Consider the following 27248-nt stretch of genomic DNA (forward strand, 5'->3'; position numbering starts at 1 on the left):
GATGGAGCTTAATCTTCCCAACCCCTAGTATGGACTGGATTTAGTGACTTGCTTCTAAAGAATAAAGTATGGAAAGGGGAAAAAAGGAACTTTACAGGGAGAAGTCTGGCAAATGCTAACTTAACCAAATGACCAAGGTTAACATTGCTAGTGATGTCACGTTGATATTGTACATCCTTTGATATGTGATAAGAAAGGCATTTCACCTCTGTGGTATTCCAGAAATAGGCCCACATATATATGTACAACTGATTTTCAACAAAAGTGTAAAGGCAATTCAGTAGAGAAAGGATGGTCTTTTCAACAAATGATTCTGGAACAATGGGATATCCATATGCAAAGAAATAAATTTCTATCCATACTCATGCCCTATACAAAAATTATTGCAAAATATGTCATAGACCTGAAAGTAAAATTGAAAAGCATTAAGCTTTTAGAAGAAAATGTAGGAGAAAAGTCTTTGTGACTTTGTGTTAGGCAAAGGTTTCTTAGATATGACACCAAAAGTGTGTGCAAAAGACTGTTTCCAAATCACAGTCACATTCACAAGTACCAGAGGTTAGAACTTCAATATATCTTTTTGGAGGACACAATTCAATGCATAACAAGTGTAGTGGTTCCCAGTTTAGGGATTGCTTTTATGTTTAATGCAGGGGAACTGAGAATTTCTCTATATACTAAGTGCAATTCCCATACTGTGTAAGTAAAGCATCTTCCATATCTTTGCTTGCTTTTCTTTCAAATGCAATGATGGTGTTGTAATTAATAAATACAAGTTCATTTGAAAATATTATGAGTTTGTTGTAGCTTTTTGGCATTTATTCAATTTGTGGATAATAGACCTATAACTGCTATTATGTGGATCTCTGCTTTGTTTGTCTGTTTTTACTTTTAACAGCAATAGTCTCTTTCACCTATCTTGTGCCAAACTTTGACACTCGGACACCAAAATAATGTTACATTGGCCCTTTGTCTTACAAAGTCTGTTCCTAAAACAGGTCCTTCAGCTTCTTGCTTCTGTGTGTTTCCTTAAGGGATAGAAATGAGTTCATGGGATTGAGCTAGGGGACTGCTGTGTCTTCTCTTTTCTGTTTACCTGGTACACACAGAAACTCCTCTTTACTTCTAGCCAAACTCCCATGTGGATTCCTTACTGTAGATAAATTCATCTTAAGGAAGAAATCAAGAGGGAGTGCATAACTTGAATTACAATGATATTTTGTTACAACATTGTTTATTATACTAAAAAGTGGATCTAGCCTAAATATTTACAAATGGGAATTGGTTAAATTAATTAGCTATATCACAAAGTACTTTGCAGGTATCAAGAATTATCTAGAGCCCTGTTTTTTTAATCTTTATCTCATTTGTAAGTTCAATATATAAAATAAATAAAAGCTAAGCAGCTCTGATGTATGGGGAACCTAGAGTCTTCATCTACCCAATTTTGTCCTCTGAGGGACCTCTTTCGAACCTCTAGGATTTTATGCAGCACAGTTTAAAACCAGTGCTGTAGTGAAAAATGTAATGATGTAAAATTATGTTGATGTTAAGTTAAAAAAATTACCAAAACAATATGTCCAGTATGCTTTAAGTTTTATAAAAAGAACTTTTATACACTGTGTTTATACTATATACAAATACAATAATCTATATCTTGAGAAAAGATGGGGGAAATATTCATTAAAATGCTGGGTGTTGAGATTATAGCTGATTTTTGGTTTCTGTTTTGTCTTTTTAATTTTTAAATTGTGTACGTGTATTTCTTTGGGAATACAAGATATTCTTTCATATTAAAAAGTAGAGAACCATTGCATAATAGGAAACTTACATTTTGGGAAAGATAACAGTCTCATTCCTCAATCCCTTGAGAGAGAGGAATTATCTTGAAAATGTTATAAAAATGATATTAGTAGCATAGATTTATTTAGAAATTATTAATATCAGTAGTCTTATGTGTTAAGTATGTTAGGATAAGTCACATTTTTAGCATCTAAGGGAGAAAATGGAGCTGAATGTCAGTGAATTCAGAATGAACTGAACTTTGTAAAGCAATGATTCTCAATTCTGGGATGATGTAAGAAGAATGTCAAAATAATTAAAACACCCTTTCTCTCCACCTTTCCAGATTAAGTGCTCTGGTGAGCCATTGTTACTGATAAGAGTATACCTCAGCTCTAGTTCCTTGGTTTTATTTATTTATTTATTTATTTATTTATTTATTTATTTATTTATTTATTTATTTTTGGGTGTGTTGGGTCTTCGTTTCTGTGCGAGGGCTTTCTCTAGTTGCGGCGAGCAGGGGCCACTCTTCATCACGGTGCGCGGGCCTCTCACTGTCACTAGTTCCTTGGTTTTAGATCAAGAAAAACTTCTGTAGAAGAAAGGGTGGCATGCATATCACTAATTTTCTCACCTTTGCTCCACAAAATCAGAGGGTTTTTTTCCTTTGTGGTAGTTTGAAAGTTTGGGGTATTCAGGTTTGGCAGCAGAAAGTGTGGTTTTATGGTAAACTAAGTGGACAGTTAAGAGGAATTGAGGAATTGTTAATATTTGATGGCAGAACCAAAGTGTTTATGAAGAGAAATCTCTCTAGTTTAAAACCAAAATTTTCATCAGAGCATTATATACGTAGACAGTAAAAGTATTTTCAATGAAAAATAATTTCCTCAGAAGAAAATAAAACACTTTTATGGATGTGGAAGGTGTGTTACATAGAAAATTTAATTGTAATGATATTGGCTGTGATCAGCTTTTTTAGTAGTCTTATCTTTACCTATATTTTATATCCATATAGCCTCTAAATTTTCATTATTTATAGAAATATTTCATCAGCTAAGGAATATGACTTAAATATAAGGATATGTAATCAAAATACTTACCCATGAAGCATTTCTTATATAATTTATACAAATCGTAAGTAGAAAACATAGGATATGCTCAATCCTTATTCCCTTAGAGTTCTTCCTGGAAAGTGTATAAGGTTTTTATTTCCTCAAAAGAAACAGACATATGTTGGTTTAGTTCAAGGAAATTGTGAACATTTTTAGAGTATGTGGGAACTAAGTTTATACTTTCCTCATTCCCTATATTTTCTTGTGATTTTGTGATTTTGGGGGCAGTCCTTGTCATTTAACTTGGGTTAAGTATAGCTATGGCAGTGATTAGCCTTCTTGTATTCAAGGAATGAGCGCACACCAAGTACCAACACCTGAAGGTAAGCAGAGATCAAGAATAATCTTTTGTGATTTGGGAGTTAGTGTAGTTTTGGTTATTTTTCCTTCTCCCAAGATTTTAGAAATAAAAGAGTCCTATTCCTGTAATTGTGTTGACACTTGATAAGAAATGTTTAGGCGCACTTAAGATAAATCCATTATAATTTGTTTTCTTGTTTAATTGGTATTCCTTGCTACAGAATTCTATTTTTTAACTGATACATAATAATTTAAATTTTGAGTAGAACTTTTTTATATAATAGAAAATAAAATATTATTTGACATATTTTATATTTTAATTTTATATTTTATGAAATTGTCAAGCTCTGATTAATGCTGAAGCTTGTCTCAGTGGCACCTCAATGCAAAAGGTAAAAAGCTAATAACTAAGACTTTCTACTTCTTCAGAAGCACAATTGTATCTTTCTGCAAATTTGCAGAAAGCAGCTTGTCCTAACAAATTTTGCACATTGTCACTTAAGTTTACAAAATTTGAACATTTAATATTAATATATGTTATGTAAAATCTTGTTGGGAAACATGCCTATCCTAGATTGAGGCCTTTTTTTCTCTCTCTCATTTTTATTTTCACAAACATATCCTGAAATAGGGAACTGTGAAAAAAGATTAAGATTTAAATCCTTATCTAATGAAAATCATACATTGTCCCTGATTTATGTCATGAGATTATTCCGTAGAGTCCAGTTTCTTGCTGATATTTGTTTAATAATGGATTTGATGGTTTGAATGGTATTTAATGAGATGAGTATACTTAAGTAGTTTGAGGGTCTCAGACTTTTTCAAGCTTTTTTTTTTTTACTCGTTTTTTTTTTTTTTTTGGAGTGAATAATTTGAAGTCTAAAAAGACACTAAGTTAATGGTGACACTTATGATCTCAAAGGAAATTCATTTAGAAACCTTACAGGAAATACTCACAAAAGTGATAATGTTCCAGATTGTCAATAAAGAGATGAAAGTTTAATAAACTGTTATTTTTATTGTGAATTACTTTTTCCAGTTCAGAAACAACCAATATGCAATTTATAATAGCTCTGGCAGAGGGAATTAAAATAATTTAGAATTTACTATTTGATTTGTCAAAGTATGTCCAAGAAATAAGAGACATTTACTTAGGGTCTGTCTTGTGTTTCAGTTCTTCAGTAAAAGTGGCAGTATTCTAAGCTATGTTTTAAAAGTTAATTTGAGATCTTACATTACATTCTAGTGAATCATTTTTGGATTTTACACAGAACTGAGCTCCTTGTTTCTTGTCATTCTGTGGTTTGTATTGCAAGGTCCACAAGTTTAAAACTAATAACACCATGAAGAATTCTCCATGAGTCATCCTGTCAGCTGTAGCTTCTGCTTTAGAGCCTTTCTGATATAACTAATTAATGTTTTATTGCCAGCTCTGCTAAACTTTTCATGCTTTGGATATATATGCTAGTAAAAAAGTACAATGGTAGATAATGTTCAGACTTTTTTTGGCTAGTTCCAAAATTTTTAGTTCTTTTAGTGACTCTAAGCTAGACCAGTTATAAATTATAAGTGGCAAAAGAATTTATGATTGGTGTTTTTTTTTTTGGTGGGGAGGAGGGAAGTGGTAGTGGTCATTTACTACTATTGGTTCTATGAATCTTGCTGTCCAGAGATCTAAAGATTGAATTAACAGTTCAGCTGAAGTCAGTACTATGTTCTGAATCCCTATACTTATGGGCACTGCGTATTGTAGACAAATGTTCTTTTAGCTGTTATGTTTGTTATTTTGTGAAAAATGATATAATACTTGAGCTAGCTGGTTCATATTCATATTAGAGTAATTTCAAAATTAAGTGCTATGCTTCAGGTTATTTAAATTATTTTATAGAAATATATAAATGAAAAACTCGATTTACATCTGGGACACAGAATGCCTTAATCATTCTTGGTATTTTAAAGGAGATGAGGAAATAATGGACTTTTTTGCTAAGTGGCAGGTATGGTCAACATAATTTCACTATGTTTAAAAAAAATCACTGACCTTACTTGCCAGGAAAATTAAAAGTTTTGGTCGTAACCTGATATTTTTTCTTACCCTGTAGCATCTGGGAAGTTTGTTAACTTGAGTAGTGCCATTAATTTTATATAATATGACTTGGCAAGTTAAGTTTATAGTTTCATCACTGGCTTTGAATTATGCATTTCTGTGGATTTTACTGAGCTAAAAACCGATTGGAATATTGTTAGTCTTTATTTTTATTTTCTATTGAATTTGAAGTCATGCAGCTAAAGTTCAGATTTTATTTTTGTTCTCCCTAATAGGTAATAATAATTAAGTGGTTACTATGTGCTAGGCAGTGCTTCTCATTTAATGCTTCTCATTTTCTGATTTAATCCTCAAAACAAACTTGTGAGGTAGGTCTAGTATTGTCACTGTTTTACAGATAGAGAGGTTAAGCAACTTGCCCACGTTCAAGTACCTTTTCATTGTGAAACTAGAATATGAGCCTAGTTATATTTTTTCTAGGAGTCCCTGAACCTAAGGCCCTGAGATCACTTGTAATTTTCATTGACTATAACAATATTGGAATAGTCTGTTTTTTTCACTATTATTTATTATCATTTTATGAGGGGTTGAGCCTTAGAATTATCTTAATTGTTATCTGTTTTGCAGAGTTCTTTGTCTAGTAACTCTCCTCACTGGAGTGATTTTTTTCCCCCTGCATTTTAATATCACTAAAATCAGGATGTATCTTACAATGGAATTTTTGAGAATTCTAAATTTAGTAGCTAACATTGTTTGACTGTTAATAAAAGCTTGACCACTATCCAATGTAGGTAAGATTTCCTTAACTTCCTCCCCTTCATTTCAGTTATCCATTATTAAGAACCATCTAACTCTGAAACTCCTCATCAAAACTAAACCCAAGGGAGAAAAATCTAATATCTTGGAGGAGGCAGAGAGTAGGAATTAAGGTTTGATTGTGATATCCCTATTTCTTCTTTCAGAACACTTCTCACTGGAGTAGTATCAAAAGGCTAGCTCTTTTCTCACCAAAATCAATAAAAGGAAAATACGATTTCTAGTAGGCTATTTATTATAAGCAAATATGTGATGACACAAAACTTTGGCAGTTCTTTGCAATATTTTTGATCCAGAAGAAATTCTGTTTAACGATCCTAAAAGTTTTAAGTTTTAAAATCTTAAAAACAATTATAACATCGTGTACGTATATTGTAGAATATTGTTAAACCTGTCTGGGACTTCCCTGGTGGCACAGTGGTTAAGAATCCATCTGCCAATGCAGGGCCATGGGTTTGAGCCCTGGTCCGGGAAGATCCCACATGCCGCGGAGCAACTAAGCCCATGCACCACAACTACTGAGCCTGCGCTCTACAGCCCGCAAGCCACAGCTATTGAGCCCACATGCCACAACTACTGAAGCCTGCGCGCCTAGAGCCTGTGCTCCACAACAAGGGAAGCCACCGCAACGAGAAGCCCGCGCACCATAACGAAGAGTAGTCCCTGCTTGCTGCAACTAGAGAAAGTCTGCGTGCAGCAATGAAGACCCAACACAGCCAAAAATAAATAAAAATAAATAAATAAATTTATTTTAAAAACCCCAAAAAACAAAAACCTGGCTAAAAAATGGAAGTTTTACTCCACTATATATTAATTATAGGTTAGGGTTATTTAATTACCAAATCACATTTCCCTCTATAATAACATATCGGGAGGAATGGGAAAATAAAAAATTGGGGGAGGCCTCTGTATACTGCTACCTAGTGATTTAATACTAGAGCTCAGAGCTAACAAGGAAGAGGCATCCTGAGTCAAGTGAGTGAAAGTGTTGTGACATTTAAGGCCCTTGGTTAGGATTTTTGGCATACGAATATGCTTAGTATAGGTAATCAAAAATAGGGACATCTAGTCACCTTATCCCAATGGCTCAAATTCCTGATAACCCTTTTCTTTACATATTATGGTTCTTCATATTGGCAGTTTGACTTTGTCTTATAACTAGCAGAATACATACACACATATATAAATATGCACGAAACATGTTCATTGTTGGCTAAATGTCCACGTCATCAATATGATACTTTCAAAAGCCAGACACATTTGATTAAGTAGGCATATCCAACATGTCAGCATTCAAATACAGCTGTTCTACTTAAATATCTAACCAAAGGAGATTTTCACAGTTTTATGATTGGACTATACAATGGACAGGGACTTGAAAACGGGATTTTGTACACCAGAATTGTTTCATCAGCCTTGTGTTGGGTTACTCTGTTGCTTAGAATATGGCCATTTCTTAGCCTTTAGACCTACCTTTCTGTAGCATTTGATAGTATTATCTCTTCTTTACTGGTTCCTAGGACAACCCTTTCTCTATTCTGATTTATCTTCTTAATCTCCTTCATTGGCTCTCACATCCTTTCTCAGTTGTTCAGAAGCTAGGTTTCTTTTCCCCAGGATTTGATCCTTGGTGTTTTCTCTTTACCTGCTGTTTTAAATTTCAATGGCCATCAATAGGTTGGTGACTCAAATCTACGACTCTAGCCCCAAGTTTTTCTTTGGGGTTCTAGCTTTCTATTTCCAGCTATCTGATTACATCTTCATCTCAATATCCAGCAGATGGTAGGGATTTTACAAACCATGGGATTCTCTTGGTGATTTTCTTAGCTGGAGCAGAGGGAAGAATGAAATAGCCAGGAGGGCCCTTGACTTTGTTACTTGCATACATGCAACTGCACATACATAGGTACATACATATTTCTTTGTTTTACCACATACTTGAAAGTGGAATTTGGTGACTAGAGAAAAAGTATTGTGATGTAAATAAAGATTTTCTTGAGAAAAGTTCTTTGTACTTTATGAATATAGTAAGTCGATTATGATAAGCGAGTTATACTGTAGGGTGGTCCTTCTTCTTTATCTTCTCATTCCATTTTTGTCCTCTTTCCCTTCCTTTCCATTCCCTTGTAAGAGAAAATAACTCAGGAAACTGGTTTACACTCAATAGTCTGGGAACTTCCAGGTTTCTTTACCAGAATCTCCCTGGATGATGCAGTTTCTGACGCAAGCAGCATTGTTTTTGGGTAGGAATTTTTATAATGGCAGTCAGTACAAGTGGCTAAGGTTGCTAACTGCAGGTATTATCCTTTGCAGAAATTCAGCTGGGAATTCTTTTCTGCCAACTTTTATGTTCATCTTTAAATTTAAATCCCATTCCCTTCCACCTCCCCCAACAAGTAAGGATGGACTACTTAGGAACTCTTATTTCTGAAGATTTGGTAATCTTCTGTAATCAGTATATTCTCTAGAGCAGTGTCCTCTCTTTTATCCCAGAACCCCCTTTCCTTGTTATCCCTAACTTGGTCATAAGTTAATATGCTATAGCTTATTAGGGAAGTTTTTAGATTCTCTGTCTTTTTCTGTGAATCAATTTTTATTTATGTAGGAGTTAAAAGGATTTGTAATTAAAGTTATATTTAGACTAAGGTTTTTTTTTTAAAACTAAACTACCTCCATGCCAAATAAAATAGTCAGGTATCATTTTATGTTTATTTCATACTACCCTTACTAGTAGCCTTAAAAAAATTTACTGATATTCTTAATAAGCCCTGTCCTTATCACCTAAATAATCTTTACATAAAATGTTATAGGTTGAGATAATTCTAAAAAGGACAGAAATGAGAAGAGGTATGGGAGGATGTTTGAGAACACTCTTTTAGACTTAAGTTAGCATTTATGTATAGCATCAAACTCTTATCAAGAAGCTTCCAGTAATAGTTCCTTTAAAAAAGACAACCAGGAGAAAAGGCTGTAGTTCTTTTAGCTTACAGAACTGAAAAAAATTTTTAAGTACCTTTGTTTTCTACTTTTGGAATATATTTTTAATAACTGATAGTACCCCAATGGTAATTTTTTCTAGATTTCTGGTATTATCTAAACATAAATAGTTGAGAATCATGATTTAATCATGATCAAAGGTTAGACACAGACCAACCAATAGAGCAGTAATCAGTACCCAGATATTTTGGATGGGGAAAGGTGAAGAAGGAACTTTTCTTGCTAGGAAAACTAAATATAATATTTTAATGGTAAAATATTTCTCTTTGCTTAAGTTTTTTCAATCTGTAAAATGGAAATAATATCTTCATAGTTATTTTTTTAGGATTAAAAAATAATACATGTGAACAGTTTAGAATAGTGCTTAGCATCTACTAAGCTCTCAATAAATGTAGCTATTGCTATTATTATTTGAATTTTTAAAAAGAGAACCCATACTCAGGGACAGCTGATGGTAAATGCACCTGCAATTTAAGATTTAACAAAGTAGTTAAGATATTAAAAAATGGTATCCAACTCCACCTGTTTGTTGAATCTTGCTTTGGGAAAGTTAGTATAAGATTTAAATCCCTTATTCTGGTTTTGTAGAATGAATAAGCTTAATAACAATCTTGCAAGTGAAATAACTACATCTATTCTTTTTGTTTTTTCTTTGTTTCAGGTTTCCCCTCAAAAAACCTATAAGGTAAGTTGTTCAGTTGCACTTCATATATTTAGGTTAAATTTTACTTAGAAGTGTTCCTTTGAAATTATGGTGCATTTTTGTGGTTTTAGAAAATGTGGATTTAAGTAGTTTAAAGTTTCAAAATGTTTTACAAATTTAAAATATAACAGGTGTTGCGTATTTTTTCTGGAAGACAGCATTATTTTGATAACATTTCCAATGTTTTTAATATAAGCATTTTAAAAGTTTGTTCAAATTGATGCTTAAGATCACTCCCTATGAAGAGATTTAATTTTAAAATCTATTGTGACTGTTTTCAGTTGTGAGTAGCTTGGGGAGTGTAAATGGATTGCCAGTTTTTGATGTGTTTTATCACTTGGGTAACTGTAACTGCCTTTTTAGTTAATGAACTTTGACAAACTGGATCAGTCTTAATTACCCTAAGACAGTAAAGGAAAAAATCCAAAATGTCCAAATATGTCTGTGCCTATATCTGTATCTCCATATTTATTCATTTCCTGGGATTAAACGCCTCTTCCTCAGTACTCGTTCTTCAGCATCTTTTTTCTCTCTCATCTTAATTGTTGTATGTATTATTTAAAATGTAGGTAGTATGTCATTCCTAATTATTATAGTACTTTTATCATTTCTAGTGATGGCATTGTCCAGGATACCAACGCTAATCTTGGCATTTCAAGTAATTAGAAGTGTATGTATTATAGTAGTGGTCTTGTTTGCTGCCCAGCCATTATCTGATCAAGTATAATTGGGTAGGTCATAGGAAAAATAATAATTCTTATGTCATCTGGGCCTTGGAAAGACTTCTGTGGCAAGAATTATAGGCAGGCTTTAAGAGAGCCTTGCCCTAGAGAACAAATGTATGGACACCAAGGGGAGAGAGCAGGGGCGGGGAGTGGAGGGGTGGGATGAGTTGGGAGATTGGGATTGACATGTATACACTAATATGTATAAAATAGATAACTAATAATAACCTGCTGTATAGCACAGGGAACTCCACTTCACTGTACAGTAGAAACTAACACAACATTGTAAAACAACTATACCCCAATTAAAAAAAAAAAAAAAAAGCCTTGCCTAAGATTTTTCTTTTTTAAAACTGTTCTCATCCATGCTGTATTTACACAGTGATTTTGAACCTGGCCATAATATACATAGGGGTTGGGGAATATGTTTAATTACTTTTAGGTACTGTTCTCTTATCTGTTAAATGGAAATAATAGTGATTAACCTGTGAAAACCACTAAAAGGTTTTAAGCAGTTATTTCTCAGAATAAAATAGACTTTATTACTAAATACCACTCATTATTTTTAAGCACTTTTTATAACCAGGTAAATAGACTCTGTATTAAACATAGCATAGACTGAATTTTAAAACTTCTTGAAAAATATAAATTAGAGAGGTTTATGAGACTGTGTAAGGTAAACTGATTTCTTGGTTTCTCTTTGTAAGACACACTTGGGATTTTTAAATTAAGTTTTTATTCCATTGATTTTCTTATAGTAAAATATTTAATTGCTTTTATTTAATTTAGGCATGGAAGTATTTTGAACCGAGAGTCACCAACAGATAAGAAGCAGAAAGTTGAGCGCAGTACATCACATGATTTTGACCCCACAGGTAAAGCGCTTTGTTCTGCCAAAGAATATTGAGAGTAGTGAAGTTTCCAGTAATAACACTTTAAGCTGCATGACCACCTGAAACACCCAGCAGTAGCTGTTTGATCTGTTTAAGACTCTCCTTCCTCTTCAATTATGTAATATAAAACCTTTGCACTCAGGAGGAATACAAGCATTTTTAACTTTCAACACTATGGATTCCACTATGGAAACATCATTATAGGCTCTATTATATTTTAAAATAATGATGCTAATAGAAATGGTTATTGTATCATAATTGGAGATTTTGGTCAGACCAAGAACTTGGGTAAATCCTAGGTATGAACAGTAGCATGTTTATAAAATCAAGGCTATAATCAAGGCTTGATAACAACTACATATTCTGTAGTCATCTAAAAATTCAGGTGTGGTCATGGTAAGTTGGAGTATTAGATAAAATAATTTAAAATTAATGATCATCTCATTTTAGAATAAGCAAATGAATGGAAATCCCTTTTTCTTCAAAGAGTATTCTAAACTCAGACAGCTGTCTTTCAATCTCAGTAGTGTTGATCTTTCCTAGAGTTTTCATGCTGGTGGACTTTTGACTATTTATATTCTTAATTTTGTATGTATAGGTTGAACCCCTCTTGTAATATATAGGCCTTTGCTTTCCCCTTGTAAACCCACTAAGTATTTAATTTATAAAAATTGCTTGATAATTTTGCTTTTGTCATTTGAAACTTATTCTTTGTTCATATACTCTTTTATTACTTGTATGTTCCTATGACAAAAGATGAAGTAAGTAAATGCTAAGGTCTCAGATACATAAGTATAATATATCTATTTTTAAGTATTTTCACTTAGAAGTATAATTTTTAATGGAGTATTTTTTCTGTCGAATTAAGATTGTTTATACTTTTAGTAAAGACTGCTAGTTTATTTTGAAAAATATAAATATTATCTAGGAAGGGAAGAATGGGAAGTGAATAGCTACTAAGTTACCTGCATCTTGGGTGGTAGGTGAAAAATGAAATCCCAATCATCAATTTAGGAGGCTTTGGTGGTGGAAGTATGTAATATGTAACTTCTTGCATCTCCATTAAGAAATAATTCTTTATTTCTGACACCTAATTTTGATGTCATAGGGCTCAGAGGCTTTCATTTATATGATTAGTTACTGTCTTGATAATTAGGGTCACATGTTTCTGCCCTATGCTCATCAAAGCATTATAGTCTTGTTAGATTGACTTACTCTGTATTGGTCATCTGTGATGTGCCTATCTCCAGAGACAGATTAGCAAAGTGGTATTCAGTGCTTCATAATGAGATTATTACAGCTTTTAGTGCTTTTGTCATCTCTACAATTGTCAGATGATATATTTTGTAGACTTTTCATGTATTGTTTTGTTTGAACATATTTTTATTGCACTGTCTTTTCTTTGATAAATCTAAAATATGTCATTACCTGTGCTGTTCGTGACTATTCTAAGGGCTATCACCTGTGATGTTCATACTTTGTGTTTGCACGATTTAACTTGATCATGATTCATTCTTTTTTCCCCCATGAATTTTTCCCCTTACATTGGTCTCCATATTTTCTATATCTCTCTCCTTTTCTCCCGCTCCTGTGCAGATAGCTCCTCCAAGAAGACAAAGTCTAGTTCAGAGGAGAGTAGATCCGAGATATATGGTAAGCTAATGTAGCCAATTCAGCCTTGCATCTTTGGAGCTTGCTTCATGCTGTTTCTTTTCTTTCTTTCTTTCTTTTTTTTTAACTGCAGTCTCTTGTGTCTGCTCTGCATGGCATGATCTATTGCAGGGAAAGGGAGCCTGGGGTTTTAATGTGGCTGTGATGTGGAAGCTTAAGATTGCTAGAAACTAACATTGTAGAGTAAGAATAGGCACATTACCCATCTTCTCCTTCATCTTGTTTATGTTAGGAAAGTGATTATCTCTAATATGTTTGGGTCAAGTTTCTCCAAATAATATGGATGAGCTTTGAATTCTTGGCATTTTCTTCCCATGTCCCGTTTGCAGAGTTTGGATCATGTAGAATTTCATCAGTGCTACCAGTCTTTTTCTCTAAGTATAGTACTGGTATAGTTTGATGTGTTAGCAGTTCTTTGGAATTTTAATTTTATTTTTAATTGTTTCTTTATTTTTAATTGCCTCATCATCTGGAAATGCTGTTCTTGTGTAATTTATCTACAACAGCAAAAATAGCCTAAGTATTTTATTTTTGTAGCATGAAGAATGTCTCTGCCTTTCATAAGTTTCCCCAAAGCTTATTCTCAATGGGAAAATTTCAAAATGACACCTTTAAAAAATAATCTTCACAAAGAGCAGCTTTAACCTGACTGGTCAAGTTTGCAACAGATGATTAAAACACTAATATTTCCAGGCTATGTCCTGTCTTCCAAAGATAATATAAACCATGTTTGTGAATTTCAGACATATTTTTCCTTTTCTTCTGCACAGTTTTACCTGCCCTCTTTTCTTGATTTGTCATCTAATCAGTGTTTTGAGAAAAGTGGATAAGAGAAGCACTGCCTGGAACCTAGACTTTTAAAATAATCTCTGAAAGACCAGTAAGTTTTTTTTTTAAAAGAAGATTCCAAATTTGGCCTCAAAGGAAAACCAGGTCTTCTCCAATAGAGCCAAAAGTCTATCAAGTGGAAGTTTCCCTGGGTGCAGCTGTTTCCTAGCTTGATATGCACATGAAAGGAAAAAATACGTGAAAATGCCCCCTTTCTCTTTTAAGACACTTTATAATTTATATCTCCTGACACTTGAACACATGATGTCAGATACTATTTAGTATTATGAGGCCTGTGTTTGGTTATAAATCAGTTAATGCCTCTGTGTTAGATACATACATATAGTTCTTTGCTTGGGTTTATGTGACCAGTACTTTTTCTGTGTAGTTAAACCTTTTACAGTAGTTCAACAGGAAATGTGTACCATGCCCTATAGCATGTCAAGTTCATGCTTTTTCTTCCTTCCAAAGTATTTGGCTCCTCATAAGTTCTTGAGACTCTGTCTTTCTGTTCTATATAAAGAACTTCCTATGGTTTATTCTCTTCTTAGGAATGTGAACACTATCTTTATAGCACCATTCTTTTCCAGCAACCTTTGCAATGTTGTAATTTCATCTCCCCCACCATTTTCCTAGATCTGTGGTATGTATGCAAAAGCTTGCTGTTTGCTTTGGATGAGACTAACAATTTAGGAATCCATGACTAGAAATAGTATACTAAGATTTTTCTTACCAGCGATGGGAATATTAACACTAGTTCAGACATGCCATTGGCTTGGTAGTAATAGAAACATTTTAAGTGGTAATGGGGAAGTAAGGTGTGGCTTCTCTGTGTTTGTTTCTTGAGAACCCTTGAAATACCTTTTTTGGAAGGAACTGAGCCATGAGTTCTCAAAAAGCACTTTTGAGAGGGATGAGTTGATCAGAACAGAGTTAGCATGCTAACTTAAATCTCTTTGACATTACAAATATTTTATCACCTGTGTGAATAGACTTCTTCAGACTGTGTGCAGTTAGCGTGGGTGAAAAGGAATCTCTAGAGAGTTATGGAAAGCTTGGAAATACTGGTATATGACTGAGTAGAATCATAGCAACTGGTGACATTGCTTTAGTGTAGGGTCTCTTAACAAGCCCACTTTTAACTTTTAAGATTATACATTGTCTTCTCTTGGGGTAAAATTGTTAGCTGGGTACTTCACACAAATACTAGTCATTCACTTACAAATTATTTATTTAAACTTCCCTAGCCATTTTTAGAGCCATTTTGTGAGATAGATTTACTTTGCTCATTTTAAGAGGAAACCAAATGTTTGTTTTGTATTCACTTCTTTGTTAAGTTTCTTCCCAGCGCAGTAGGTCAATATTTGTTCCTTTTCCCCTTATTTTCCCCTCTGAACCTTTTGGAGTCTGTTGACCATGTACAGATATATTTTCTGATCTGCAATTTTAATGATACTTAATTTTCTATTTTCCTTACTAATATTGTAATGGAGAAATTTTGTGGGGGTTTGAGGAATATGAGAGATTTAGCAGGGGAATTTTGAGTTAGTCTACAGCTTCTTCCTAACTTCTGTCTTGGTGTCATGAAGAGATTACAGCTGATGGTGTTATGTACAAGAAAATAAACCATGTCTTTTTGAAACTGTCTTAGTCTGTTTCAAAAAGACTTCTGTAACAAACTACCAGAGGGGCTTCTATAACAAAATACCAGAGACTTGGCTTAAACAACAGAATTTTATTTTCTCACAGTTTTGGAGACTAGAAATATGCAGTCAGGCTGCCAGCATTGGTCAGATTCTGGTGAGAGCTCTTCTCCGGGTTTAAAGACAGCCACCTTCTTGCTTTGTGCTCACATGGTCTTTTCCTTCGTGCAAGCACGTGTAGAGAGGGAAAGAGAGAACAAGCTGTTTGGTATCTTATAAGGATACTAATCCCAGCATGAGGGCCTCACTCTTATGAGCTTATTTAACCCCAATTCCTCCCCAAAGGCCTCATCCCCAAGTACTATCATGTTGAGGGTTAGGGTTTAAACATATGAATTTTGTGGGGGTGACACAAACATTTAGTCCATAACAGAAGCGAATTGTTAGTACTTGAAATATCCAGGTTTGGATACTTCAGAGTGTATTTTCTTTTAATTCATATATATATATTTTTTCCAGCTTCTCATATCTGTAAAATGAAAACTTCTTGGTTTGATTTTTACTCTCATCAAGTTATTATTCTCTCTTTTTTCTTCAACCTTGTGAAGAGCATTCTACATGAACCTTCTGTGTCCTCATAAATCACTCACTTCCTAACCTCTTAAAATCTGACTTCTGAACCCATACTATCTGGAAGGTGAATCAAAATATCCACCTTGAAAATTTATGAACTTTTTCTCAGTTCTCAGCTTCCCCTTGTGCCATTAGGCAATGTTGATGCCCTTTCTTTGGTGTATATAATATTAAATCAACCTGTTTCTTTTCTCTTTATAATGGTTTTGTCTTTTCTGTACTTGATTTCTTTTTCCATACAAATATAGGCATGACTCAAGTTTCTGTCCCTAATCTTTCTCCCTGTTTCCAGTCTCATATTTATAACTGTTTGCGGAATACTTGCACTCTAACTATCCTTCAAATCCAAATGAGCAATCTGGAATTTATCATTGTTAACTATGGCTGGAAATCAATCTTCCCCTTGATTTCCCTGATTCTTTTAATGGCATGGTCATTTTCCCATTTACTTAGTCTTATTTTCTTAAATTTATCTTTGACTTCTCCCTTTCTCTTGTCCTCTATTGTCAACTACTTGCTAGGTTTAATTGATTCTACCATCACATTATTTTTCACCCCCTGCTGTTTGGTTTCATCTCCACTGCTTTGTTCAGTTTGTCATGTCATTAGACTATTTTAATAGACTCATAACCTTCTTTCATGTTTATTTCACATTGATTCACTTCCTTTTCTCCATTCTACTGTATTCAGTCAGATGAGTGTTACTGAAGTAAGGATTTGGTCATTCACTTTTTGAGAAAGTACAAATAGTTATTAAGATATGCCATAATTTGTTTCCAATTCATCATTCTCCATTAATCTAGTACTGTTCACCCAAAGGTACCAGACTGTCCTCCAAATTTTCCTTTCCCAATTGTGGCTTGGTCCTCTTTGCTCATGCCATTCCCATTGTTTTGAATGGATTATCTCCTATAACTCACTATTAGAATCCTCCCCATCCTTCAAGGCCTAGGTTCAAATACTGCCTCTTTCATAGGGCTTTCCTAGGTTTACCCAGTTACTTTTGTTGTCTGAACTTTGACATCCTGCTTTGTATCAAGTTATTTGTATTTATATTCATCTTTGTATCTCCCATAATGCCTGACACACTGGAGTCACTCAATTAAGTGAGTTTTGAATGAGTGGTTGTTGAGATTGGGATGAAGTATTTTAGTAAAGAGAATTGATGGAATACAATGTTGATTCATCATAATTGGATTTTTCTTTCCTTTGAAAAATTTTAAGGTAGAAGAAAATGTAACTTTGAAAAGAGACTTACTGTTGGTTATAGTCTAAAAGAATGAAATCGGCATGCTTGGAACTTAAGCCTCCTCTTGCTGGCAGCATTATGCATTTAGAATCAAGAAACTTCTTAATCAAAGGATTATCTGAGGTCTAACTCATAAAACATGATGTCTGGCAGCAGTTTAAAAATGAGCTGTTTTTATGGAGTTGCACATGGTCTTTCTCCACACCCTTCCCTGAAGCTAATTTTTAAGAGGTGAGACTTAGAGAAGTTTGATCATGTAATAAAATCAAAGGTGAAGAAGGACTAATGTGCTTTTCCTAAAGTAAATGCAGTATGAAAGGTTTAGCATGTTGCCTTGCATTTTCATTAGTTTTCTGTTTGGCAATATAGTTGTTGCATTGTTCAAGGAATGTATTACAGTGAAACTTGAGAGTACTTTTTCACCTTTTTCAGAATACCTTAAAGACTTCTTCCCCTCCCCACAGCAAAGCATTACAAAGACTTAATTTTTTTCACTTTCAAAATACAATCCTTGGTAATTCACTTTTGAGTAAAAAACAGTCTTTTTTATATGGGTTTCAAATGCTGCATTGGAAAGGGGGATCAAGGTGGTGGAGTAAGAGGATATGGAGCTCATCTACTCCTAAAAACATGAAAAATACATCCACATGTGGAAAAATTCTCACTGAAAACTAACTGGAATCTGGCAGAAAAACTGCTATACAACCAAGGCTGCAAGAAAGATTCCCACGTAATTGGGTAGGATGGGAAGAAAAGCATCAGGCTGAGATCTCTGCCCCTAGAAGGGAACTAAGAGGAAAAGGGAGATAGCATGGGTGGACACTCACCCTGGGGAGCCACAGACTGGGCATCCCAGTTCTGGGATCCTCTGTAGAGGAGACAGGCCTCCTTGGCTGCTTGGAGAACCAGTGGGACAAATAGAAAAGCTGGAGAAGCCTAGACTCCACTTGTGAGGAGTATGCAGGTACTGGCTTGCCAACAAAACACACACTTAAAAGGAACAGAGCCAGCTGGAGCCTGACCATCAGAGATTCTGCTCCAGCAAATTGAGAACAGACCCCACCCCTGACAAGGCGGTGACTGCCACTGAGTAGAGAGGAAATCTAGCCTTAGACCCTGTGCAGCCTCTAGTTCCCCCAACACCAGCCACACTCCCTATCAAGGTGATAGTGGCTAGCGTACCCTGAGGAAAAATGTGGCTGGCATCTACATCAAGTTCAGCCCTCACACCAGAGACACTGGGCATATACAGTCTACAGTGGGATGCTCCCAGATAAAAACATCCCTCAAGACCACAATGGATAACTGTTTCACCTAAATTCATAGAGACAGAGAACATTAAGTAAAATGATAAGGAAGAGGAACTACTCTCAAAAGAGCAAGAGAAAACCCCTGAAAAAATAAATAATGAAACAGATAATCAGTCTACCAGATAATTAATTCAAGAAGTTTGTAATAAAAATGCTAAATGAATTAAGAAAGAGAACTGATCTAAGCACAGATCATTTTAACATGGAACTAGAATCCATAAAGAAGACCCAATAAAAAATAGATAATTCAACTTCTGAGATAAAAAGCACTCTAGAAGCAATGAATAGCAGACTGAATGACACAGAATGCATAAGTGATCCAGAAGATAGAATAATGCAGATCACCCAATAAAACAGCAAACAGAAAGACAAATTTAAAAAAAAATAAAAGCAACATATGAGAACTTTGGGATAATATAAAACATGCCAATGTTTATATTAAAAGGGTTCCAGAAAGATGAGAGAGAGAAACAAGGGGATCAAACATGTATTTGAAGAAATTATGACTGAAAACTTCTCAACCTAAAGAAGGAAACACATACCCAGTTACAGAAAGTATAGAGGTTCCCAAACAAGATGAACCCAAACAGACCCACACCAAGACATATCATAATTAAAATGGCAAAATGTAGTTAAAGATAAAGAGAGAAGTCTAAAGGCAGCAATAGAAAAACAAAGAGGCATACACAAGGGAATCCCCATAAGGCTATCAGTTGATTTCTCTGCAGAAACTTTGCAGGCCAGAAGGGAGTGGCATGGTATATTCAAAGTCCTGAAGGGGAAAAATCTGCAACCTAGGATACTCTACCCAGCAAGATTATCATTTAGAATAGAAGGAGAGGTAAATAATTTCTCAGAGAAGCAAAAACTAAAAGAAGTCAGCAATACTAAGCCTACCGTAAAAGAAATGTTGAAAAGTCTTCTCTAAATGGAAGAGAAGTAAGAATCTACAGGAAAGGGAAAATCCCAATGGGAATGGTAAATATACAGTAAGGATTGAAGATCACTTTTAAAAAATTGTAAAAGCAACTATAAATACAATAAACAGTAAAGGGATAAGCATGAAGATGTAAAATATGACCTCAAAAACACAAAATGTGTGGGAGAGGAGTAAAAAATGTAGATCTTTTAGAATGTTTGAACTTAAATGATTATCAGTTTAAAGCAAGTAGATATAATTATGGGTCACCATATATGAACCCAGTGGTAACAACAAATCAAAACCCTACAGTAGAGGGTACTGTAAAAGAAAGGAAGAAAGGAATTCAAGCCTACTACAAAAGAAAATCATCAAACCACAATGGCAGAAACAAAAAGAAGAGGAAATGAACTATGAACTACAAAAACAACTGCAAAACAAGGAATAAAATGGCAATAAGTACGTACCTATCAGTAATTACTTTAAATGTCAATGGACTAAATGCTCTGATCAAAAGACATAAGGTGGCTGACTGGATTAGAAAACAAGAGCCTTCAATATGCTGCCTACAAGAGACTCACTTCGGGGTGAAAGACGCACACAGACCGAAAGTGAGAGGATGGAAAAAGATATTTCATGCAAACAGAAACAACAAGAAAGTGGGGGTAGCAATACTCATATCAGATAAAGTAGACTTTAAGACAAAAGCTATAATGAAAGACAGAGAAGGGATAAAGGAATCAATACAAGGGATTATACAATGAAAAAGGGATCAATACAAGAAAAGGGTATTACACTCGTTAAGATAGACACACCCAGTATAGGAGCACCTAAATATACAAAGCAAATACTAAGAGATGTAAAGGGAGAAACTGACAGTAATACAATAATAGTAGGAGGCATTAACACCCCACTGTCCTCAATGGACAGATCATCCACACAGAAAATCAGTAAGGCAACAGAGGTTGCAAATGACACAATAGATCACTTTGACTTAATTGATACCTACAGGACACTACATCCCCCCAGAAAATGCAGAATACACATTCTTTTGAAGTGCACATGGAACGTTCTCCAGGATAGATCACATACCAGGTTACAGAACAAGCCTCAACAAATTTAAGAGCGTAGGAATTATAGCAAGCATAATTTCCAACCACAACAGCATGAAACTAGAAGTCAACTACAGAAAAAAAAAACAGGAAAAGAACAAACATGTAGAGACTAAACAATATGCTACTGAAAAACCAATGGGTGAATGATGAAATCAAAAAGGAAATTGGGAAATACCTCGAGACAAATGAAAATGAAAACAAAACTTTCCAAAATCTATGGGGTGCGGCAAAAGCAGTTCTAAGAGGGAAGTTCATAGTGATACAGGCCTTTCTCAAGAAACAAGAAAAATCTCAAATGACAACCTAACCACCACCTAAAAGATTTAGAGAACACACAAAGCCCAAAGTCAGTAGAAGGAAGGAAATAGTAAAGATTAGAGAGGAAATAAATTAATTAGAGATAAAACAATAGAAAAGATTAATGAAACCAAAAGGTATTTTTTGAAAAGACAAACAAAATTGATAAACCTTTAGCCAGATTCACCAAGAAGAAAAAAGGATGCAAATAAGAAATGAAAGAGAATAAAAACAAAAATAAACAAGTAGGACCTGTTCAAACTTATAAGCTTTTGCACAGCAAAGGAAACCATAAACAAAATGAAAAGGCAACCTACAGAATGGGAGGAAATATTTGCAAATGATGTGACCGACAAGGGCTTAATTTCCAAAATATACAAACAGCTCATACACCTCAACAACAAAAAAACAAACAACCCAATCGAAAAATGAGCAGAAGGCCTAAATAGACATTTCTCCAAAGAAGAAATACAGATGGCCAATAGGCACATGAAAAGATGCTAAACATCGCTAATTATTAGAGAAATGCAAATCAGAACTACAATGAGGTACCACCTCACCCTTGTGAGAATGGCCATCATTAAAAAGTCTACAAATAACAAATGCTGGAAAGGGTGTGGAGAAAAGGGAACCCTCCTACACTTTTGGTGGGAATGTAAGTTGGTGCAGCCACTGTGGAAAACAGTATGGAGGTTCCTCAGAAAACTAAAAATAGAATTATCATATGTTCCAGCAATCCCACTCCTGGGCATATATCCAGACAAACCTATAATTCGAAAAGATACATGCACCCCTATGTTCATAGCAGCACTATTTGCAATAGCCAAGACATGGAAACAACCTTCATTGACAGATGAATGGATAAAGAAGACGTGGTACGTATATACAATGGAATAGTACTCAGCCATAAAAAAGAACGAAGTAATGCCACACTTGCAGCAACATGGATGCAGCTAGAGATTATCATACTAAGTGAAGTAAGTCAGAAAGAGAAAGACAAATACCATATGATATCATTTATATGTGGAACCTAAAATATGACACAAACGAACCTATCTATGAAACAGAAACAGAATCACAGACATAAACAATAGACTGGTGATTGCCAAGGGGGCGGGGGGTGGGCGAGGGATGGATTGGGAGTTTGGGACTAGCAGATGCAAACTGGTATATATAGAATGGATAAACATTAATGTCCTACTGTGTAGCACAGGGAACTATATTTAATATCCTGTGCTAAACCATAATGGAAAAGAATATGAAAAAGAATGTGTATATATGTATAACTGAGTCACTTTGCTGTACAGCAGTAATTAACACAACGTTGTAAATCAACAATACTTCAATTAAAAAAATATACCAAAAAACAAAACAAACAAATAAAAAAAAAGAAATGAAAGAGGAGAAATAACATCTGTTACCACAGAGATACAGAAAATCATAAGAGAATACTATGAACAGGTATATGCCAACAAATCAGACAACCTAGAAGAAATGGACAAATTTCTAGAAACATACAGCCTGCCAAGACTGAGTCAAGAAGAAACAGACAACTTGAACAGACCAATCACTAGAAGTGAAGTTGAGTCTATAATTAAAAAAAAAAAAAAACTCCCAGCAAACAAAAGTCCTGGACCAGATGGCTTCACAGGGGAATCCTACCAAACATATAAAGAACTTATACCTATCCTTCTTAAGCTATTCCAAAAAATTGAGGAGGAGGGAACACCCCAAAATTCATTTTATGAGGCCACCTGATACCAAAACCAGACAAAGACATTATAAAAAATTACAGGCCAGTATCTTTGATAAATATAGATGCAAAATCCTCAACAAAATATAAGCAAACGAAATCCTACAATACATAAAAAGGATCATGTACCATGATCAAGTTGGATTTATTCCAGGGTCACAAAGATAGTTCAACATACACAAATCAATGTGATACACCACATTAACAAAAGGAAAGACAAAAATCACATGATCATCTCAACAGATGCAGAAGAAGCATTTGATAAAATTCAGCATCCATTCATGATGAAAACTCCCATCAAAGTGGGTATAGAGGGAACATATCTCAACATAGTAAAGATAAAACAAACACACAGCCAACGTAATACTCAACAGTGAAAAGCTGAAAGCCTTCCTGCTAAATTCAGAAACAAGGCAAGGATGCTCACTCTCACTGCTTCCGTTTAACATGGTATTGGAAGTCCCAGCCACAGTAATCAGACAAGAAAAATAAATAAAAGTTATACAGATTAGTAGGGAAGAGGTAAAACTGTCACTCTTTGCAAATGACATGAAACTCTATATAAAGAATACTAAATTATCTGCTGAGAAACTACTAGAACTAATAAATGAATTCAGGAATGTTGCAGGATACAAGATTAATATACAGAAATCTGTTGCGTTTCTATACACTAATAATGAAATATCAGAAAGAGAAAGTAAAAAAGACAATTCCATTTAAAATCACATCAAAAAAAATAAAATACTAGGAATAAACTTAAGCAAGGAAGTGAAAGAACTTTACTTTGCAAACTGTAAAACTCTGATGAAGGAAATTGAAGATGATTCAAAGAAATGGAAAGATATCCCAGGCTCTTGGATTGGAAGAATTAATATTAAAATGGCCATACTATCCAAAGCAATCTACAGATTTAAATGCAGTCCGTATCAAAGTACCCAGGACATTTTCTGCAGAACTAGAACAAATAATCCTAAAATTTATATGGAACTACCAGAGACCTCAAATTGCCAAAGCAATCCTGAGACAAAAGAACAAACTGGAGGTATAACCCTCCCAAACTTCAGACTATACTACAAAGCTACAGTAATCAAGACAGCATGGTATTGGCACAGAAACAGACACATAGATCAATGGAACAGAATAGAGAGCCCAGAAATAAATCCATGCATCTACAGTCAGTTAATCTACAACAAAAGAGGCAAGGTATGCAATGGAGAAAAGACAGTCTCTTCAACAAGTTGTGCTGGGAAAGCTGGACAGCCATGTGTAAAACAATGAAATTGTAACATTCCCTCACACTATATACAAAAATAAACTCAAAATGGTTTAAAGACCTAAATGTAAGATCTGAAACCATAAAACTCCTAGAAGAGAACATAGGCAGAACACTCTTTGATATAAATTGTAGCAAAGTTTTCTTGGATCAGTCTCCTGAGGCAAAAGAAATAAGAGCAGAAATAAACAAGTGGGACCTAATTAAACTTAAAAGCTTTTGCACAGCAAAAAATGAAAAGAATACCTATGGTATGGGGAAAAATATTTGCAAATGATGTGACCAGCAAGGGGTTAATATCCAAAGTATACAAACAGCTCATACAATTCAATATTGAAAAAAAACAAAACAAAACCCAAGCCAATCAAAAAGTGCACAGAGGAATTGAATAGACATTTTTCAAAGAAGATATGCGGATGGGTAGCAGGCATGTGAAAAGGTGCTCATCATTGCTAATTATTAAGAAATGCAAATCAAAACGACAATGAGGTATCACCTCACACCTGTCAGAATGGCTACCGTTAAAAAGTCTACAAATAACAAATGTTAGAGAGGATGTGGAGCAAAGGGAACCCTTGTACACCATTGGAGGGAATGTAAGTTGGTGCAGCCACTGTGGAAAACAGTTTGGAGGTTCCTTAAAAAACTAAAAATAGAACTGCCATATGAGTCAGCAGTTCCACTCCTGGGTATATATCTGGAAGAACGAAAACACTAATTTGAAAAGACATGTGCACCACAATGTTCATAGCAACACTATTTACAATAGCCAAGATTTGGAAGCAACTCAAGTGCTTGTCAGCAGATTATTGGATTAAGTAGATGTATATAGCACAGGAACTACATTCAATATCTTGTAATAAACTATAATGGAAAATCTGAAAAAATATATATGTATATAACTAAATTGCTTAGCTGTACACCTGAAGTTAACACAATATTGTAAGTCAACTATAGTTCAGTTTAAAAAAAGGATGTCTTGTGTATACACACACATAGAGACACATACACACACACCAAGAAATATTACTCAGCCATAAAAGAAAAAGAAATAATGCCATTTGCGGCAATGTGGATGGACCTAGAGAGCATTATGCTTAGACAAATACTATATGATATTACTTATATGTGGAATCTAAAAAATAATACAAATGAATATATCAATATATGCAAAACAGAAACAGACTCACAGATATAGAAAACAAACTTTTGGTTACCAAAGGAAAGAGGGAAGGGAGGAGGGACAAATTTGAGGTATGGAATTAATAGATACAAACTACTATATATAAAATAGATAAGCAACAAGGATATACTGTATAGCACAGGAAACTATATCCAGTATCTTGTAATAATGGATTATAATCTGCAAAAACACTGAATCACTATGCTGTATACCTGAAACTAACAGAATATTGTAAATTAATGGTACTTCAGTAAAAAAGCATTTAAAAAGAAAAAAAGCCACATTATTATAACAGGAAAACATGTCCTTTGTTTCTAAAGAGAAAAAAAAATAGGAAAGGATAATATTTACATAAATTTGATAGACCATCTATCTTTACTTCACTGATAATGTGAAGCATGACATTTATTATCAGCTTCCAGGTGAAATATCATATTCCTTAAAAGACAGGAAGTAAAGAACTAGAGGAGTTATTTTAGGATAGATAGAGTATCAAATTACTTTGGTTAGAATTTAGCCAGGGCAGAAGGTTAGTGTCTGTGTAGAAGTATTTCTCTACTTGGCATAGTTTTCATGGATATGATTTTACTTTTTCTTGAAAAGTGACTGAGTATGATTTATTTATAAAATAAGTTCAGATTTACTTAGTAAATATTCATTGAGCACCTGTTATATGCCAGGTATTATGTTAAGGGATAGATATCAAGATAATAGGAGACTGTACCTGCTTTCTAGAAGTTTACAGTCTGGTACAAAAGAAGTGCTTTTTTGTAAATATGATAATAGAGATATGCACTTGATTACCAATATTCCATATGCACTTAAAAACTAGGTAGTTGTGGGGCTTCCCTGGTGGCGCAGTGGTTAAGAATCAGCCTGCCAATTCAGGGGACACGGGTTCGAGCCCTGGGCCGGGAAGATCCCACATGCCGAGGAGCAACTACGCCCGTGCGCCACAACTACCGAGCCTGCGCTCTAGAGCCCACAAGCCACAACTATTGAAGCCCGCGTGCCACAACTGCTGAAGCCCAGGTGCCTAGAGCCCATGCTCCACAGCAAGGGAAGCCATCGCAATGAGAAGCCTGCGCACCGCAACGAAGAGTAGCCCCCGCTCGCCACAACTAGAGAAAGCCCACGCGCAGCAACGAAGACCCAATGCAGCCAAAAATAAATAAATAAATTTATTTAAAAAAAAAAAAAACTAGATAATTGTGGAAAAAAATGTTCATATGGCTCTAAGAACAATGAGAGTGAAGAAATATTCCTGTGACTACATTTCAAATTTAGGCTTTATCATTACCTTACTTGTTGAACACTCTTTCTGCCTGCCTTCATACAAAGTGCTTGGTTACAGCTCATATTAAACAGTTCATATTAAAGTGATTTTGTGACCTTATAAAAACTTATATTCAGAGATAAACACACTTGTATGGTGATTATAATTAATACTCTTTATACCAGAGAATAAGGGAATTAGCAAAATAAGCCAACAAACAACAAACAATCCATGGGCTATATGTGTTTGTAAGAACCAGAAAAAGTTAAAATGATGGAAAGTTTTTTTTTTTTTTAATTAGTGAAATTCAAAAATGGTTATTTTGGAATTAGGAGTCCACCTTTTCTCTCTCCCTTCTTTAATAACATATAGGGCCTGTTATATCATATTTTAGTTAGATGTTGCCATTGTTTCCCTATTTGTTTCTCTATTATCCTTCCCTTTCAAGATTTTAAGTTCTTTGAGAGCAAAGACTCCTAGTTGTTTTGTATTCCTCATAACACCTACAGGTTACAGTGTTAAATAACTAGCTGACAGATGCTCAATACAAATTTGCTAAAACAAAGTGGATTTTTTTTTTTTGTCAAAAAGGACATTTCAAAAATATGATAGTCAGTATTGGTGATGTCAGTGTTAAGGGTGGAGTTTATCCTGTGTGGTGGGTTAAAATAGCTTCTGGTCTGCAATAAGTAGAACATTTCAGTAATTTGAATTCTACAGATT

General features: G+C 34.5%; 1 protein-coding gene and 1 long non-coding RNA gene across 3 annotated transcripts in view; one reads left to right on the forward strand and one right to left on the reverse strand.

The window, feature by feature from the left end:
- The window catches only part of ARHGEF12 (Rho guanine nucleotide exchange factor 12), a 144413-nt gene that overhangs the window by 54230 nt on the left and 62935 nt on the right, over positions 1–27248 (forward strand). The window contains exons 2-4 of one of the 2 annotated variants that reach the window (XM_082341963.1): positions 9716–9739; positions 11272–11357; positions 12972–13028. In XM_082341963.1, the coding sequence (XP_082198089.1) occupies positions 9716–9739; positions 11272–11357; positions 12972–13028 (167 nt within the window). The remainder of the gene's footprint in view (positions 1–9715; positions 9740–11271; positions 11358–12971; positions 13029–27248) is intronic. The other variant, XM_082341964.1, reaches the window with a different exon arrangement.
- LOC309605767 overlaps positions 1–27248 on the reverse strand; it is a 124280-nt gene that overhangs the window by 18781 nt on the left and 78251 nt on the right. The gene's annotated exons all lie outside the window — the stretch shown is intronic.

This window comes from Balaenoptera borealis (genome assembly GCF_965194805.1).
Source record: "Balaenoptera borealis genome assembly, chromosome: 11".
NCBI lineage: Eukaryota > Metazoa > Chordata > Mammalia > Artiodactyla > Balaenopteridae > Balaenoptera > Balaenoptera borealis.